The sequence below is a fragment of the Dromiciops gliroides genome, chromosome 4 (assembly GCF_019393635.1).
Source record: "Dromiciops gliroides isolate mDroGli1 chromosome 4, mDroGli1.pri, whole genome shotgun sequence".
Taxonomy (NCBI): Eukaryota; Metazoa; Chordata; class Mammalia; order Microbiotheria; family Microbiotheriidae; genus Dromiciops; species Dromiciops gliroides.
In genome coordinates, this window is record NC_057864.1 from 494,901,635 (window position 1) to 494,921,634 (window position 20,000).

Consider the following 20,000-nt stretch of genomic DNA (forward strand, 5'->3'; position numbering starts at 1 on the left):
GCCTGACTAGCACTGACCACAGTGGCCGTATAGTTTCTCTTGATTTGGATGCTTTTGTTGGTGAACCCTGTGACTGAGCCGACTGCATTGGGCGCTGCCTTATTCCCCTCCCTGCTGGATCTTATTAAGCTTGAAGCCAAATCACCTTAAGGACCTCCTCACCCAGCTCCCCATGCAAAGGCTATGGAGGTCTCTCCCATTCTGGATTCTCATGATTTCTTAACTCTTACTTTTGTTCTCCAATAAACAGACTGGGCGTCCTCCCAGCTGGGTGTCGCTCCCAAATTTGAGAAGCTAGCCTAGCCAGTCTTTGTTCAAATGAATGATCCAAGGCCTTGTGGCACCATAGTAAGATGATGATGGGGATCAGATATCACCCTGTCTCAGTGCTCCATGTGTGAAAGTCCCTTCATCTCTCTGGGACCCAAACCCACACCTATCAAATGAGGGGTTTAAGGCAAGAGGGCCTCTAAGATCCTTCTCAGTTTTAAGTCTCTGATGCTGTGAAGACCAACACATATGCAAGAGCAGAGCCCCGGGACCCGCCTTGGAAACCTTCCCACCAATCCATTAAACTGGGCTCTTAGATTGAGAACCCCAGCTGAGATTCAGAGCCCACAGAGGGAACCCTGCCACTGCCCTTGCTGCACACAGATCCCCTCTTTTCCCCTCTTGCTCATGAATAGTCATCACATTAATACCCTCATTGCTACTGGAAGGGATTGGATCATCGGCTGTTCTCTGACTCCACTCACCCTCCTCCTGCCTGGGCGTGGCCACCTGCCCCCCATGATGTATGGGGTCCCCCATTCAAGCATAAGCTCTTTGCCTGCATGGGCTGTTTTCACTTTTGTCTGTTTCCTCAGTACCTAACAGAGCCTGGCAGCAGTAGGTGCTTAATAAATGCTCATCAATTATTGATTGATCCATCGATTGATTGATTGCCTCGGGCCAGAATAGTGGGCTTTGAGTGAGCCAGAAGAAACAAACATCCGCCCAATGAGTGCAGAGAATGGATGGGCATAAAGCAATTTCTTTTCTTTTTTTGTGGGGCAATGAGGGTTTAGTGACTTGCCCAGGGTCACACAGCTAGTATGTTTCCAGTGTCTGAGCACAAAGCAATTTCTAACGAGATCTCAATGTCCACCTGCTCCTCACCCTTCCAGGATGAACTCTGCTCAATGAAGGAAACCACAAAATCAGCAGCATCGCTGGGTTCCCAGCCAATGCCTCAGAGCCTTCCCTGGTATTTCCTCCTCTTGGACTTGGAAAGCAGGTGGGCACAAAGTTCTCCTCGGATCTCTCAGTGCTTGGAGGGTACTGAGTCAGCCTGATGGCCTGTCTGCCAGGTCCGTTCTGCCCCACCAGGCCTCTCTCCCTGCGGCCTGGTGCAGGGGGATCCCAATGGGCAGGGCCTCCCAGGGGTCATTCTCCCTCTCCTGAGTTGTACATCCTTCAGTGACTGCATGGACTCAGCAGCCGTGCTTCCCAATTAATCTGGGGATTCCAGGGCCCCCCTCTTCCCCCAGCCAGGACTCCTGGGCCCCCCTCCTCCCCCGGCCAGGACTCCTGGGCCCCCCTCCTCCCCCAGCCAGGACTCCTGGGCCCCCCTCCTCCCCCGGCCAGGACTCCTGGGCCCCCCTCCTCCCCCGGCCAGGACTCCTGGGCCCCCCTCCTCCCCCGGCCAGGACTCCAGGGCCCCCCTCCTCCCCCGGCCCAGCTCTGGTTTCCCTCCTCCATGCTCCCATCTGCTCTCTGGCCCGTCCTGTCACGTTGTATGAAGTCAAGGCTGGCTCTGGTTGCGGAGTTTGGCTCAGTCTGGTCCCAGGCAGGAAGTTGGGGCCTGGAATTTGGTACAAGTCTGATTCAGTCCTCTTGATTAGTGGAGATAACCCTCCAGACTTTACCCTCATATGAAAGGTCAAGGGAGGAAGGGCCGCTGCCCTCAGCCTGGGCTTCTGGGGGGTGGAAGCTGACAGGAATTGGGAGGCCAGATAAACCAAGGGGAGGATGGGACTGAGGGATGGGCTAGTGGAGAGAGGGCTCAGCCTGGGCCTAAAAGACCGAGGTCTGAGCCGAGTCTCTGCCGTGTGCTCCCTGTGGTGTCTCGAGCAAATTCCTCGCCTTTCTCTGTAGAATGATAGGGTTGGCCTGAAGAAGCCCAAGGCCCCTTTCTGATCTCTGCTCAAAGTCCCCTCGTCTCCCTGGATTCGGGGCGATTGTCTGGGATGGAATGGGGGGTTCCTGACTCCTGGAGGGCAGCACGGCCCAGGCTGGCTGGTCCACATGAGCCAAGGGCTCACCTGGGTAGGGGGATCTTTCAGGGTGAGAAGGCTGCAGGGCCCCTGGGGCCACAGCCAGAACTGCCTGGCTTTCCTCTGGCTGGAGAGGTGGAGGGCCTCAGTTTCAATCTGGGCTCTGTTGTTTAGTACCTGTGTGACCTTGGGTAAGTCATGTTCCCTCCTGGGGCCTCAGCTCCTCCTTTTCAAAAAAAGGGGTTTGGATTCAAGCCATCCATCAGTGAGGAAAGCCTCTTTACCCACAGCTCTTCAGGCATGGGGGCTGTCCTGGGCAGATGCCCATAAGCAAAGTGAGTCCAAGAAGACAGAGCCCGGAAGCTCTCCTGTGTCAGAGCAGAGATTTGTAGCATCTCAAAGACCATTTCTTGCAGCGGACTCTGAGCTGATGAATGGACCAGGCACAATCAACCAGGAGAACTGGGAGAATCCGGGGCTCCTTGCCAGCAGACGGGTGGGCCTGAGCTCAGCCCCTGCCAGGCACTAGGGCACATCTTTTTCATGGGGCAATGGGATCATTATTGGAAGCTCTCCCAATTGTGCCGCTGGCCCCCGGGAGGAAGCCAGTGGTGTCCAAGGCATCCTGACGCTTCCATCGCCCACAGTTGGGCAGCATGACCAGCAACCTTCTCACCTGCGGTCCCTTCCTCCCAGAAGCTACGCTTTTATGAAAGTGTCCACATCAGTCAGGACCACTCGCTCTCCCAGCTCTCTGACTGGGCTCCTCTCTCTGGGCCCTGGCACTTTCCCTCCCTCCCACTGTCCACCTTTAGCCTCCACTTTTTAGCTCTCTTTCTTATGTTGTCTTCCCCTGTTGGAGTGTAAGCTCTGGGGCAGGGGCTGTCTTTCTTTTTGCTTCTAACTGTAGTTCCATGCTTAGCAAAGTGCCTGCACATTGTCAGCACTTAAGAAACATTTGCTGACCGATGGGACCCAAGGCCGTCATCTCCTCTAGCACTCCCCACTCCTTCTGTTGGGCACGAGAAAGAATGACCATGTGGAAGAGTGACAGAGCTAATGCCAATGGTGCAGCAGTGGCGGGGGCGGGGGGGCAAATGGGTGAGAACTCCTCTCCTAGTGAAAGTGACCCAATGGTGGGGTCCCTGTGAGGTTCTTGGAAGTGTTCAATCAGAAATGGGACAGCTCTTGTCCGGGAGATGCAAGCTTGTGGAAGAAGCCTGAACTGAATGGTCTGTGTGGGGGCTTGTTGGAGGCTGGCTACTCAGATGGGGTCATGGGTCACAGGAGGCCCATGATGGAGAATCCCAGAACAGCTAGTTGAATTAGGGGGAAAAGCAAAGGAAAAACCAGTCCTCTGGATCTCAAGGTCAATCGTCTTCATAAATGCCAAGTTAGCAAACCAACGATTGGATTGGAACCTCATTACTGCTTGGCACAGTCTTGGCAGCTGGGAAATTTCAGTGTGTGCTTTGAATTAACTTGTCCATCCTTAGAATCAGAGGCTCTGAGAGTGTCAAGGACCTTGGAGATGCTCTGTCCCAGCTGCTGTTTCCCAGGCACCCGCTCAGCAACAGCCGAAGTGGCAGCTTGGCTCCTTCCCCAGAGGCCCTGGCCCTGCCCCGCTCTGCAGGCTTGGTGTAGACACAGGGTGGCCGCATCAGAGCATTAAGAACACTGCACCCGCACCAAGTCCTGTCTAGCCATTCTGCAGAGCCTGGGCCCTGAGGCTCCGTAAGCAGGGCTGGACAGGACACAGGAACTGGGCAAGGGGTGAAGCGCCTGCCTGGTGCCATTGCTTTCTCTGGCCTGTGGTGGCAGAGCGTCTCAGAAATGTTGGTCTGTGACCTTGGAGCCCAAGGTACCACCTGACTGCAGATGGATCAGCCTAGGACCACTCACAAGCAGCAGCGTCCCTGTGAGAAGACTGACTGCAGATCCCCGGGGCCCAAGGGCCCCGGCTTGAGGGGATAGACCGGACTGACTGATTTAGAGGGTTAACTCACTTAAAGTTAATTCAATTAAAACAACACCTGCCTGGCCCTCAAGAGGGTGTGTTTTCAGAGGGTGTGAACTCTGACCTCAACACCGCATTACCCTCAAGTCCAGTGAACCAGTGGATTTGGGTGATGCTAGCCAATCAGCTTGAAGGCTCGCCTCTGCTCTGGACTCCGAGGAATCTTCCACTCTCAGTTTTTCTCTTGAACAGGCTTGTGGTGGAGGACTTGGAGAAAGAAGCAGGCCAGGCTGAGCTCTATCCTCTCCTCTAGGTTAAATTGGCCTTTTCTTAACTTTCTGAGCCAAGGGTTCTCTCTTTACTAATATTTAATATACTTTAATAAATGCTTAATGCCCCAAATTGGTGCTGAAGCTTCTAACTGATTAGTAACAAATATATTAGAAACCCCAGCTAATTTTCCCCAAACTTGGGACCACACATATAGTTTTACTTGTCACACCCAGCCTCCTTTACCTGCCCTGCCCTCCCTCCCACCTGTGGCCAGCTCCCAGCAGCCCATGCTGCTCACTGGCCTTTTTGTCCCCTGCTCCCATTCCCATTTTGGGCCAATTCCTTGTCTCTTGGGTCCAACCCTTTTACCACAGGCAAACAGAAAATAACAAACAGTCCCACAAAGTTTGTTTGTGCCTTGGTGCCCCAGAGTCAACATTTGAAGGACGCTAAAAGGGAAGGGTACCATGGAAGGAAAACAGGCAGTGGCCTATGGCCCCAGGTGACATGCAGGCAAATGGAAGAGGGAAAAGAGAAGAGAGACAGAGGCAGACACAGGCAGAGAGACAAGGAAGAAGAGAGAGACAGAGACAGAGAGAGAGACAGAGGCAGACACAGAGAGATGAGGAGGAAGAGAGAGAGATAGAGAGATAGAGACAAAGAGAGACAGAGACACACACACACAGAGACAGAGACAGAGACACACAGAGAGAGAAAGACAGAGCCAGAGAGCCAGAGAGAGCCAGAGAGAGGGAGCAGTCCTCCCCACTGGCTGTTAGGAACAGAATGAGGCTGCACCATGCTGGCAGACACCACCCCTGGCCCAGCACATGCAGGGGCTGGGCATGGTTTTCTTCCTAAGTGAGGGGCATGGCATTACTCTATGCCTTTCTCCAGCCCCCAGGCTGGCTGCTGGACTCTCCCATCTGGGCCTCCTGCAAAGCACCCGGTGTCTGAAGGGGATGGAGCCTCCAGCTCAGCCCCTGTGTCCATTTCAGGATTTGAGCCCATGCCAGGCTGGCAGCTCTTATCATTGTAAGCAGTGACAGCCAAATCCTGGGCCTCTGGCTCTGGCCTTAGCGTTTGGGAGAGCTGGGGTCCAGTGGCCAGAGAGGACTCTGGGACACAGTGGGGTGCAGGGGAATGAGCTGGATTGGAGGTCGAAGGTCCCAGTTTTGGAAGCCTGGCTCTGTGACCTTGAGCAAGCACCTCCCCTTCTTCTCCCCTCAGCTTTCTCATCCACGCTCTAAGGGGACTGGGCTCTGGGGGCTCTTCTGGCTTCTCAGTCTCCATAGTCCCTGAGTTGTCTACCAGACCACATGGGAGCTCCATATACCTAACCATTAAGGCCCCAGTGGTTCTGACTGAAGTATAGCTTGTTGGCATTTAGGGGGCCTGTGTTGCCCCTGGGTCCGGAGAAGAGAAGGGGAAGCCTAACAATCCCAGGGGATTGTGGGGGAGGAGGAAGCAAAGATCTATTTCTGTTCTACCCAGAATCTGCTCCCATTCCCGCCCCTCCCACAGCCAAGGTCAATTTGGCCTGGGAGGGCAATCTTTGGGCTTCAGAAACTCCTGGGGTCACCTGGATGATGGGCTGACTGAAGCTGCAGGGGGCCCTTGGAGGGGGTGTCTACATAGACCAAATCAGAGACCCTGCAGAGTCCTCCTGGGGACAAGGGGCCTCCTACTGAGGCACAGGTCAGCTGGGTAGACTCTGGGGGAGCTGAACCCTGACCTCAGACCTTCTGGGATTCTGCGGCTCTGAGAACGGTAGCCTCTCACTGATTTCTTAGCCCAGGCAAAGATACACTGGGCAGTCCACTAACATATTTTAGGTGTCTTTGTCTTGTTCTAGAGGCTTTTGGGGGATGGGGTGGGGGCCCCCTAGTGTATAGAGTGCTGGTCTTGGAGTAGGAGGAGACCTGGTGTCAGGGGAGCCGAATTCAAGTCCTGTCCCTGACCTTCAGTGACCAGCCACGTCACCCACAATTACAGAGCAGCTGAAGAGCCAAAGATCTTTTCCTACAAGCCCCGGTGAGGTAGTGTTGTCAGCATTATTATCCCCACTTTACAGATGAGGACAGTGAGGACCCACAAGCTTCAGTGCCTGGTCCGAGTGCTGGAAGCAGGATCCAAAGCAAGGGCTTCCCAGACTCTAGATCTAGCTCGTGGGGTCCCTGGGACAACGCGGCTTGTCTGTTTCTGGGAGCTTCGGAGAAGACACAAACTGGTCACTGATGCTTCCTGTGTGTTACATCTAACCTCGCAGGATGGAAGGCGCATTGCCCGACATCACAGAGGCCCAGGTGGGCAGACCGCAGGGGGCAAGGATGCCTTTGGATCGAGGCTGCCTCCCGGAGACCCAGGGATGCAAGCAGAGTGGGCGGGATGTCCGGGCACTTCGTCTGCGCTTTGGGACAGTCTAGAGGCCGCAGAGGGCAGAAGGAGGAAAGTGGCTCCGTGGTCCTGGGGGAGTCACCCTTTGGGCCTCGCCCGATGCTCAGGGGTGGCTGCCGAGAAGAAGGCGTGGGTTTCCACGCGTCTGATGGGGGAGCTGGCGGCTTTCCTCAGGAGTCTGCTTCGCAGGTTTTCCAAGGCTGGGCAGGGGAGGGGGGGGGCGAGTGCTGGAGCAGAGACAATAGTTAGAAGAAAGAACGTTCATTTCTTCTTTTTTTTTTCTGGCTACGGGTCCTGGGGTCCTGGGGTGGAGCTGGCGCCCTCCCACCTGCCCTTTGCTGATCGCTGCCTCTGAGCTGGGTCGCCCCCACGCTGGGCTGTCCCCACACTGGGAGGGCCTGGCTCCCGTCATCCTGGCCTCCTCCAAACCCATCCCAACCCCCGGCAATGGGCCACTGTAGTGACTGATCACAGCCTCTCCTCTTCCTCCTTCCAGCGAAGCTCCCAAGTGTGGGGCTGGCCGAGGGGCCACTTGAGAGTCGTGTTCTTTGTTGTTTACAGACTTCTGTGAAGCCAGCCTGGGCTTTGGAATCGAGTCAACGTTTTGGGGCAGAGGCTCAGTCTCCATCAGTCCAAAAGTCATCTAGAACAAGCACCTACCACGTGCTTGGCTCTGGGGTTCCAATCTCCCAAAGGAAGCCAACCCTTGGGGGCTCTTCGGCTGAACTCCAGCAGCAGACAGATGGCCAGTGTGGATGGTCTCCCCTCAGCTCTCCCCTCATGCCTGGGTCTCTGCCTCTAGGTTCCCTCACCCCTTTTTTATCTTCCTCAAGCAAAGAATGAAATGGAAATCTCTGAAGGGTTAAGGACACAACGCATAAGACTGCAAGGGCTCTTTGGCTGGGGGTCCATCTGGGACATCAGCTCTACCATCAGCCACATCTCTGCGGTGGGAGAGGCAGAAGTCAAGAAACATTTGGTTTTCGATCTCTCCAGACTATGTAGCTCCGGGGCGGGGGGGGGGGGTGTCTCCCTTCGCCATTCAAAGTTTGCAGCCCCTGAGCTTCTGCTCTCTCTGCGGTCTCTCTCCCTCTCCCACCACACCAGAGTTCTCTGGATTCCATATAGCTCCCGTTGAGGAGGCTTTATTGGAAACATTGCTCAGTCTTTATGGATAGATGTCATGGGCAGCTGTTTTGTCTGTGATCCTGGTCCAGTTTTAGGGCAATCTTGGCTAAATTCCTAAGGATTCCTTGGGGTGTGTATGGGCAGAGCTGGCATTTGGCACTGGAGCTTTCCCTTTCATTCTGGACACCTGATTGTGCCTTTCTAGGTATTCAGTAGGGACTAAATGTTTGCATTTGTACTGCATAGTTTCTACTGTTTTTATGACCAATACATCTGGCTCCTGCAGAGTGACCTCTTGGCCTCCCCTTTTTTTCTCTTTCCTTCCTTCCTTCCTTCCTTCCTTCCTTCCTTCCTTCCTTCCTTCCTTCCTTCCTTCCTTCCTTCCTTCCTTCCTTCCTTCCTTCCTTCCTTCCTTCCTTCCTTCCTTCCTCCATTTCTCTCCTCTCCTCCCTTTGTGTTTCTGGATGCCTGTTATTCTCACTTTCCCTCTCCTCTCTCACTTCCTCTCTTCTTTTAATCCCTTTCATCCCTTTTTCTCTTTCCCCCCTTTTGGCATCTTGGCAGACTTCTGGGCAGGGTTTGTTGCTTCTCTGATCCTGACAGGGATCCAGGCATCTGAGGCCCTTTTTCCAACAGACAAGTCATGGGTTTTGGGAAGGAGCAGGGCCAAGGTTCAGCATTAACCCCGTAGGAGCCCCAGGATCTGTCTCCTGCTGATCAGGAGATTTACTTGAGTAAAAACTAGTTTTAATGTAGAAACTCGGCCAAGCCCCACTGTCCAGAGCCCCTCCTTACCTTAGGATGGGGGGGGCAAAGGGGAAACTTCTCTGTGACTGTGAGAATGAACTTCAGAGGGGACAGGAGGTAGGATCGGGAGATGCTTGTGGCAGTGACTCCATGGGGCAGAAAGGGCATCATCCCATGGGTGGCACCTCCCATACCAGGGTGAGCTCTCAAGGCTCTGATCAAGGGTGAAAGAATCCACTGGGCAGATTGCAGTGCCAAGGAGAAATCGGAAGTCTGAGCTGTAAGTTTAATAGGAAGAGGGTGGACTCCATCACCCCTTCCCAGAGTGAGCTATAAGGGGGTGGTGTGAGTGTGAATCCAGATGTTGGCCTTTCCTAGAAAGCCAAGGGAGTGTCCTTCTCACTGTGTCCCACAGGACTGGAAGAAAAGCAAAATCAGCTTGGGTATCGGGTATGGACTCCTGAATGACATTGACCTCTTGCAGAGAAGAAGAAATTGACTCCCCTTGTTAGCATGCCAGGAGAATCCCGGGAGTCCTTTTAAATGGGGGCCCTAAGTGTTCTGTTCTAAAGGACTGCCACCCCTGTCAGCCCTCTTGGGGCACTCACCTTCTTTGCTTTGTGCTCCTTTTCTGGCACTTGTGTACCAACTAGACAGTTGTGTTACTCATACAACAGAGACAGCAGTGTGCCCGCCAGACTCAGTTTCACCAGAGGGTCATAGGGACCTCAGAGGACAGTCAGCCTAATCCTGTGATTTTACAAATGAGGGAACTGGGGTTCAGAGGGGTTTGATGATTTCACCAAGGACACACAGGGAGTAAGTGACACAGGCAGGATTTGGATCCATGTCCTCTAAGTCCAAAGCCAGGAATGAAGGAAACCTCTAGGTCTGTCCCCTTTGTTGATCCCTGCCCTCTCCACTCAATCAGGCTTCAGGCCATTCATTTCTCCAGCAGAGTTCCCGTGACTCTCAATTCCAGGCCCAGGTTTGTCCAGAAGTGAGGGATCCAGCCATCGCCATCTGTCCCCTCACAGGAAGCCTCATAGGGGCTGGCCCTACCTCAAAGTCTGGCTTCAGACTCACTGAAAGCTTCCCGCTCTGGGCCAGCATGGCAGAGTGCAGGATGGTGCTGGCCTTGGAGGCAAGAGGCCCTGTTTCAAGTTCAGTTGCAGATAGATGCTGCTCCCTATGCTGACCTTGACAAAGTCACCTAAATTCTCATAGGCTCAGTTTCCTATCAAAGAGGTCCACCATGAATGCTACCATTCTGTTCTCTTGCCCTGTGAATGGTGTGACCTTGGTCAGGGCCCCCGGGAAGTGGGGTTCATTCTGTGCAGGGCAGTGGAGGTGCTTAGCCTGAGCCAAATGGCTCAAGGAGATGGAATCCTGGATAGCTCAGCAAGCCAACCACCTTGTCCCATGTGCTCTCCTCCACTTTTCCAGGGAAGTCGAATAATCTGAAAATCAGTCACTTCTCAGATTTATTGATGGAGTCCTCAGTAAAGGCTAGCCAGTGTCCAAGAAAGCTGATGAGCGTGTTTTCCTTAGACATCTTCCAAGTAACTGAGTTTGGGTCCAAATGCTAGACCCATGAGTTGTTCCCCAAACTTGGGTCAAACCCATTTTTTCCTCTTACTTTACCATAGAATTGGATTCTCAGCAAGAAGGGATGGCTCAAGGCTCATATTTTCTCTAGATCCCGAAGTTACAGCCCTGGATGGTGGCCACACCACGTAAACCACTAGAGACGTGAATTCCATACGTGGCCACTGAATCAATTCTTTCTCTTGGGTCTTTTCCCAACTGCCTCAATGACTAATTTCTTCCCAATTGATTGCGTGGTCCTGGAAGTCAATCTAGTTTGGCTGCTGGTTGTTCACAGGGACAGAACTGTCACCGTGGAGCGAGTGAAGAGAATCAAGAGATTTTTATCATGTGGACATGACCTCTGTAGGGACGATGAGACCTCTGACAAAAGGCCTAATTTCCTGCTGGCAAAGTTAGTGGGAGGGAGAGGGCCCATAAGGTATAAGCTCTGAATTACCATCTGCTCCCTGGAAGGGTCTCTGTGATGATGCAGCAGACAGAAGGGCAGAAGGAGTTTCTACTGGTCTGCCTGTTCAAGGATGTAAGCATGGCTGTGAGGTCACCGCCTCATTATTTAGAACGCCCTGTGAGTGAGCACCCAAGCGATAGGCAAGAGACACTATATGTCTCTATGCTTGGATCATAATGTTTGGCAAAAGACCTCTGCCTTATTTAACTGGAAATTTGAATTAAATATCAAATTGCTTTTTAAAAAGCTCCATGATAAAGCAAAGTCACATGAAAATTTGTTCTCCTGAAGGGAAATGGGACTTAGTTTGTGAAGCTTCAAACATGATGGGGCCTCATTACGATAGATTAATTTGCTCTAATTTATTTTTAAATAGCTGGCATTAAAGATATTTTTACTAAAGTGGCAGATCATGGGATCTTCATGAATACACTTTACTGGGACCTTCACAATGTCCGTAGGAGGTATAGATGGTGTAGACTGCAGGGAATCTCAGAGGGAAGTTTTGCCAGCCTTGCCCTGGTCAGGCCACATCTGGAGCATCAGCTTCACCTCTGGATGCTCTACAGCACTGATGAGCTGGAGTGTCCAGAGGATAGAAATCTGAATGGGGAAGGGCCTGAAGTCCCTTCCCTCTGAGAACTAGCTTAAGGATGGGGCAGACTTCTGATACTTTGAAAGACTGTCGTGTGCAAGACTTGTTCCGAATGGCCCCAGAGGGCAGAACTAGGGACGCTGAAGCAAATTTAGATGATCCGATCTAAATGGAATTACTAACAATGACTGGGTCCCAACAGGAAACGGGCTGCCTCAGAGGGCAGTGGGTTGACCTACTATGGGGGTCTGTCTCCAGCAGCTGGACAACCACTTGGGGCTGTCATTAGTGGGCTTTCCTTTGGGGTGTGAGTTGGATGAGAAGGTCTCAGGGTCCCTCCTGACTCTGAAAGTCGATGAGTCTGCCAGAATTCACCACTCTAGAAAAAAGGAGTCAGCTTCTCTCTAGTAGAACAATGGAAGTTGCTGAGCCCAACTAAGAACCAACAAGGAAGATTTCAGAGGAATTGGACATCACCTACCCTGACTGTCCTGTGGCTCTGTCCGCTGTGCATAGATCACTCCTCCGCTGCCCTCTCATCAAATTCAGCACAAATTCTTGGAATTTCACCTTTTTGTGAATGTTCTCTCCTTGACCAAAGCCCTCCTCCTGTTTCTCATTAGGATAGAACGTTGGCCCTGGGGCCTTGAAGACCATTTTAGTGTCATGTGATCTGGGAAGGCTTTAATTTGGTTCCAGGAATTCGCTAAAATGAATATGAGTTTTCCAGAAATTAGCTGAGGTCACTTTAAAGAGATTGGATTGATTGCCAAGTTAGACAGGATGGTGAGTGCCTTTCAAAGGTAATATAGAGAGAAGTAGCCAAGAGGCCAGGCTCACTGGATTGAGGAATATGTGTTGAAGAGCAAGGTGTACAGAGATTGGAAAGGAAGAGGGGACAGGTGATGAAGGGCTTTGAATGTCAAGCAGAGTATTTTTTATTTGATCCTGGAGGCAATAGGGAGCTACTGAGGTTTACTGAGTGTGTGTGTGTGTGTGTGTGTGTGTGTGTGTGTGTGTGTGTGAGAGAGAGAGAGAGAGAGAGAGAGAGAGAGAGAGAGAGAGAGAGAGAGAGAGAGAGAGATGATTGGACCTTAAGGAAAATCACTTTAGTAACTGAATGCAGGATGGATTATTTTTAGTCGCTTTACTTTCTGCTTGTGTAATCTATTCCATTGATCTATTTTTTAAAACAAGTTAAACATAGTTTGGATAACTATTACTTTATAATGTAGTTTGAGTTGTGGTAATCCTCTTACCTCTTCATTTATATTCTTTCTCAGTATTTTCCCTTATGATTCTGAACTTTTTCTTCCAAATAAATTTTGCCATAATTTTGTATGGTTCTGTGAAATTTGACTGATATAGAACAAAGTTCTCTAAGTTGATTTTGGTGGAATTTTCATTTGTCCTATATTGGCATAACCTAACCACAAACAGTGCTTATCCCTATAATTACTTCCTATCATGGTAATTGGTGCTTAAATGGTGCTTTGAAACTGCATTTTTGTGAAGTTTACATGTATTTTAGGAGATTAACTTCCAGCTATTTGATTAACTTTGTACTTATTTTAAGCATAATTTCATGACAATTTCTTTTTTTTAGCTTTGTAGAGGAATTCTGATGATTTTGTGACTTTGTTGTACATCTCACTCATTTGACAAGTTAATGATGAGGGCTTCATTTTGAAAGTAAAGGTAAACCCAAGAATTGGAGGCAGTATTGAAGACAAAGACTCTGCTGATCTTTGCTATTTTCTTTATTTTGCACGTTGTGAACTTGAATAGCTAACTTTTTAATGCATTTCCACAATTAAGTTAATGCAGGCATTTAGTAAAATACACCACAGAAGAGCAAGCCCCAGCTGGAGTAACACAATGCAGATCACGGCACGGGGAGGCAACATCACATTGACTCACACAGAACCACGTGGGGTCACCAGGGGCTCTCTGATTCTATGGAGAGGAGGGGGAGGAGCAGGTGCCTTGGTTCTATTGGCAGGCAAAACAAGGAAACCCAGGGGCAGGGCTGAAATTCAAAATAATGAGAAGAAGAAGAAAAAACCAGAACCTGGCATTACTTCATGACTGCTAAGAAGGAAACCAACAGTGCCCAGAACCATGACATAGATCACTATGGAGACCCCAGGAGCAAGGTCAGATGGGGCCAAGGGACCACACACCTCTCCCCACTCTGGGTCCTGGGGTCTCCCCTTCTTTAACTGCATGGTAGAACGTTTCCCAAGGGTCGCTCTCTATCTCCACCAGGGAGTCTTCACAGCCAGGTCCCTCCCAGAGTTCAGGTTGCCTCCTTCCCAGGGACTATCTTCCTTTGCTTCAGAAATAATTCATGTTCAGTGAGCCGGTGACATTGGCCTGCCGGACCACTCCTGTCATGCCGTGAACGTACTTCTCACATAGGGCTCTGGAGCCACAGAACTGAAAGAAAGAAGGGAGAACCAGCCCCTGGTAAGGAGAGCTGTGTTTACCTGGCTTCCATGCCCTCACTGGCCCCCAAGTGCTTGGTCTCCAGGAGCGGACGCTGGAGCTGCTCCAAATGGCTTTGAATCCACCATGCATAGCAGATCTGTGTTAGAAGTGGATAAAGTGAGGTGGCAAGGAGCACTGGTGGTAGTACGCCTTGGGCTTCCTGGAAGTTAAGGGGCATGCCCAGCTCTCCAGAGTCCATTGGGATTCACTGAATATGAGCATGCTCAAGTTCACAGAATCATAGCTACAGAGCTAAGAGGCACCACCCGGTCCACGTCTAGTCCAGCCCTCTCATGTTATGGATAAGGAAGTGGGACCCAGAGAAGTTAAGTGATTTGCCCAAGATCCCACAGAAGTGACAGAGCCAAGATTCAAACTTGGACTCTGTGACTTGGGAATGCACTTCCACTGCACACGAGCTCATCACAGAACGGAATCAGAAGGCAGAGCAATGCCCACGGATGATGAAGCCGTGGCAGACATCACCATTCCCTCACTTTTCTCATACAATGGAAGGCCCTCGATAGCAAGAATGTCTTTTGTTCTTCCTCTTCTACCCCCTGGACCATTAAGTTGGGACTGGACAAAGTGTGGACATTCTTTTGGTGGCCTCAGCGTACTCTCCTTGTCTACTCAGGAGACTGAAGGATAAGGAAGGAATTGAAGGGCACGTTCCCAAATCTGAGGCCAACAGTGTTCCAATGTTAGAAAAGAGGGAAGAAAGTAAAGATCCAAATCTGGTTTAAAATACCAGACCAAATGATTTAAATCAAACTAGGGAACCAGTTCTTATCATGGCCTCCTAAAAGTCAACCCGACTCCTCTGACCTTCTGTTTTTACTAGGCTGGGAAAGCTTGAGTTGGCTTTTGAACATCTCCTCGGTTTGGGAGAAGAAATGCCTTGTGGGACATTGTTTATCTAGTTGAGATGAGGGGGATAGGATGGGACGTGAGGGGAGAGAAAACATACTTCCATAATCCATGCACACGTCATGCATGTCTACATAATACACATGCATCCAAGCATGAGTTCTTTCCTCTTAGAATGCCCTTAGAAGGTGAGGCTTTCTCAGGGTGACAGAACTCAAAAGAGAGAAATCAAAGTGGCTAAAATGTCCCATACGATGTTAGACTTGCAGGGGCCTTTAGAAGTCAGTTTGGCTTCCCCCAGTGCAGAAGTCCCCTGCAACACCTCTGGCAGCTTACATCCACTTATTTCCCATGGTGGGAGGTGCATTGTCTTGTAATAATCAAGCCTGTTCATTTCTGGACAGCTAATTGTTCATAATTATGTCCTGAAAGTGATTTGAAATCTTCCTTTCCGTAGCTTCCACACTACGTGACCCTAGTTCTGGTCCCAGATCTTTCCAGAAAAAGCCTTCCTTCTATTCCACATGAAAGCCCTTCTGCTGTTTTAAGACAGCTCCACACCTTACCCCTCCATCCTTAACTCTCACTCAGATATCCAGGTTAAATATCACCATTTTTTTCAGTCATTTCTTAAAACACCTAGTTTCATGACCATTCACCAAACTAGTTATGTCCCTAATCAACACTGTCTCTCTTAAAATATGGTTCCCATAACTGAACACAGCACTCCAACTAGGTCAGGCACATGCTACAACACATTCTTTCTCCTCTGTCCTCAGAGAACCCCATAAACAAAGGAGATTGACAACAGCTTACTCAGACTTTCAATATGAGAACAAATTCATTATAAAAGAAGGAGAACCATTCTTGTATCACACAGGGTTAGGAAATAATGTATGTGACAGTGTAACCTCATCACCATAAAAGATTAGGAAATTATAGTTTTAAAATTCTCTTCAATATTAACAAAACCTACTGCCCAATACCCTATGGCAGCTATAGAAAAATGAATACTTCGTTGACTAAATGTAGAAAAGGAAATGAGAGATCTCTTACAGCATGTTGGAAGCCATTTGGAAACGGATATAAATGCTTCTAGAACAAACATATGACACGGCATAGAGCAATAATTATGGCTGACAAAGAAGCACCTCATAGTTCATTACATTTACTGAATGTAACATATCCAGACGGCACCTATAAAGTAGAGACTTTCCAAGAGTAGAGTCCAAAGCCCCTGCATGGATGACGTCACCTTGAAGCAGCTAACAAATGGCTGAGTGATGAGTATTCGTTTCTAGAAACGGAGAGTTTAGGGGGTGATTCATCACCATTTGCCACCAGAAATTAGAGAAGGGTTATCCTTGAGGAACTCAGATTTATTGATTAACACAGATTATGCAAAGGAATTAGAGACAGTGCAGGCTGGAAAACCTTAGCCTCTATTGAATATCTAATAAGACATGGCTGGTTGGATTTGCCATCTTTCACAAACAAATGGATGACAAATTTCCATACAACCCCCAAATTTCCTGGAGAACCCAAGAAACGCTCCTGGAACTGGACGCTATACAGAAAACTGTTGCCCATGCCCAGACATAACATGGATGCATAAACATTTTAAAAGATGTTTTAAATAGTTGTTGCTATCCTAAATACTCAATCTCCAAGCTACATGGAAAGAAACACTTTTGAAATATAGAGATCTAGTGGGAATAATAGAGGCTATGTGAGCAAGAGGTGCATAGCATTGAAGTACATCACATCTGTGTTTCCCGCTGGACTTATTCCAAAGAGACTGTCAGTGAGCCCAAGGAGGATGATTTTATACCCTAATGCCTTTATTCAATTCTAAGGAAAGAGTTGATTTATCCATCTGTGCAATAATACACACGGTTTTCAATATGAAAGAGTGACATGTGGCAGAACTTTTTCCTATACAAATTCTATTGAAAAAGTTGAGAATGAGATGAATATAATAATATTAGCTAAACCAGTCTGAGAGTCAGGAAGTCTTGGGTTCAAGTCCCAACCTCTGACAAACACTGGCTGTGCCATTTAACATCTCAATGCCCAGGCAGGCAAGAAGTTACAAAGGAGGTGCAATCTGTATTGGTGGTAGGAAGGAATCCTCTGTACCAGTGAAAGAGCAGGTTCAGCCCCCAAAAGATGGTGGTGGTGATAGACATGAGAGGGCACAAGTATGGTTGGGATCAAAGGAATGAAGCTGGAAGGATATTGAGAAGGGTCTGCTCTGATTCTGAGGGTAACGTTACCCCTTGCTGACAATGACTGTGAGAGGACCAAAGGAGTGTAAGCTCCTTGAGGGATGGGTTGATTTCACCTTTGTCTTTGTAACACCGGTGCTTGATGCCTGCAGGTACTGAATAAATGCTTGTTGGCCGAGTGTGTTTCTTATAGCCAAGCATCTTTTTAATACTTTTTCTTCTTTTTTTCTTCAAGCATCTTGATTCTTCTGATGCCATGTAAGCATCTTGGGGGCAGGCGTCTTTCCCTTTTCCTTCTGTATCCCCTGTGCTTAGCCCATTGCCTGACACCAAGCAGGGGGCTTAATCGATGAATAGTAGACAATTAGTGAATACTCTGTAAAGGACGGGTCAGCCTTTATCTATTTTTCTGGTTCGGAGCTGCATCTTTCCCCCAGACCTAGGTGGGACACGTGGCCAGCATAATAATAATACTCATAAAACAATTTCTGGTGGGAAAATGAACTCCATTATTTATTGTTGGTGTTTTATTGGTTCCCATATGCTGTTCCCTTCTGGGCTCCGAGTCAAAATACAATTGAAATTTGATGTTCCAGTCCCAGGCTTGACTCAGGGAGTTTTTGAGGAAAGAGTTTAATTCCTCAGTGGGAGTTAGTTTCTCTTGCACATTTGCTGGGAATCTTCACTTCTCCAGAAGCTCTCATTTCACTCAAATGCAAACCTTTCCAAGCCCAGCAGCTTTTCCCCAGAACAACTGGGAATTGGGGGTGTGAGGTTTCTTGTCCTGGCTCCACCCCCAATCAGCTGTGTGACCTAGGGCAACTCGGTTCCCTCTCTGGGCTTTAGTTTCTTAACGTTAAATTGAGAGCTTCTGGCTCTAAAATCTGTGACTCTTTAATTCTCAGTTCTTCAAGGGCCCATGTCCACGACCCCTTTCCCATGAAAAGAGAACCATAGCTCCCATGAAGTATTGTGAAACTAGGGCAATTCCAGCAGCCAGGGGCTGGTTAGTACCGGGCGAGCAGGTTTATGGGAAATGTCCTCCATTTACAACCTCATATACTTATTTCCATGTATGGGGTGCATTTGTAGGCAGGTCTCCAATCATGTGTATAGAAGCATTTATCTCACGTTACCAAGTGATTCACAAGATAAGCCTTACAACAACTCAGCATCCTGAGAAGTCCTGCTTGTTCAGAAGAGGAGGTGCTTGTGATGCCCCTGATAGCTGAGAGATTGGCAGATGGAGCCGATTCCCTGGAGACTGAAGCGGAGTCTCCTTGAATACCAGCTTGGATGGTGCTTCAATAAGAAGGTGGGCCCATCTAACTGGGACCCCATACTCAGGTCATTGGCAGCATGTGATCCCTACTGAATCTCTGGTCATCTGGGATGTTTTATCAAGCTCCTGTTGCCTCTTTCTTTTCTTTTTCTTTCTTTCTTTTTTTTTTTGCGGGGCAATGAGGGTTAAGTGACTTGCCCAGGGTCACACAGCTAGTAAATGTCAAGTGTCTGATGCTGGATTTGAACTCAGGTCCTCCTGAATCCAGGGCCGGTGCTTTATCCACTGCACCACCTAGCTGCCCCCTCCCTTGCCTCTTTCTTAGGCCAACAAGTGCCCAATTCCATCAAAACTTTTTTTTTTCAATGAATCGATCAGTTAGTTGCAGCAGATTATGGACTGGAGAGAACAAAACACCTGCATTGTAATACAAGATCTGTTTCCTGCTTACATGACATCAGGCAGGTGACTTCCCCTTTCTGGCCTTAGTATTATCACTGTCATACACAAACAAGGGAATGAGATAGATGACCTCCAATGACCTTTTCACCACTAAATCTATGACCCAATAAGTCAGCTTAGGGAAAGGGAAGAAACTTATCCAAGGTCACACGGCTGATGAGGGGCAGAACCAGAATTTGAATTCAGGGTCTCCTGACTCTGATGCCATTGAGTCATCTCGTCCAGTAAGCATTCTGCTTTACACCACCTTGGACAAAGGACTGGCCCTGATTTTGAATCCCCTGGAATGAGCTGTGAACATAATCACTCATAAATCAATCTCAGGGTTTAGCAGCTATCCTTATCTGGAAGTTCTACTTTTTAGCTAACCTAAACCCTGCAAATGAAAGTTCTATTATGGGATAAGAACAATGTGGGACAGCTAGGTGATGTTGCAGTGGGTAGAGTGCCAGGCCTGGAGTCAGGAGGACTCATCTTTCCAAGGTAAAATCTGGTCTCGGACACTTACTAGCTGTGAGACCCTGGACAAGTCACTTAACCCTTCCTGCCTCCATTTCCTCATCTGTCAAATGAGCTGGAGAAGGAAATGGCCAACGACTCCAGCATCTCTGCCAGGAAAACCCCAAATGGAGTCACAGATAGTCAGACAGGACTGAAAAAGGACTGAACAAGAAACAGCAATAACAAAACAGGTATTATGAAAAGAACAAATTTACACAGGGCATGTATATATAGAGGTGCAGATATGGAAAGTACCTGGATATCACACACACACATACACATGTACACACATACATGCATATATATATATATATATATATATATACATACACACACACACACACATACAGACATTTCTCATCTGCTTGGCAGGCATGCCTCATTCATTGCCCCACATCCACCTCCCATCCTGCACTCTAGTCTTGGGGAGAGCCCTCTGTGTCTCATCCCTTTCCACCTCTAGTTCTGGGCTCAGTCATCGAATCTACACTCCCATTCCTGGGAAGGACATGGCTCCAACTTACTATCCCTGTGAATTGCCCGGCCAAGACACCCTGCCCTGGTCTTTACTCCCCTGCGTGTTTTGTCTTCCCTGCTAGAATGTGAACTTCCTTGCCAGGACGATAAAACTACCAAAGTTACTGGTAGAGCCAGAAAAAAATAGAACAGAATCATCTGGAGAGAGAAATGGTCAAGAATCTCAAGGGAAATTGTGCCAACACAATGGGCAGGAAGGCACCCAGCAGGGCCAGCTCT

The 20,000-nt window shown here is 49.1% G+C and overlaps 1 protein-coding gene across 23 annotated transcripts in view; it reads right to left on the reverse strand.

Annotated features, from left to right (window-relative positions):
* Positions 1-13,163: 13,163 nt before the first annotated feature.
* Positions 13,164-20,000, reverse strand: part of PCBP3 (poly(rC) binding protein 3) — a 384,627-nt gene continuing 377,790 nt past the window's right edge. For all 23 annotated transcript variants that reach the window (XM_044000428.1, XM_044000427.1, XM_044000415.1 and 20 more), the window contains one exon: positions 13,164-13,850. In XM_044000428.1, coding sequence (XP_043856363.1) covers positions 13,805-13,850 — 46 coding nt within the window. In that variant the 3' untranslated portion in view covers positions 13,164-13,804. The remainder of the gene's footprint in view (positions 13,851-20,000) is intronic.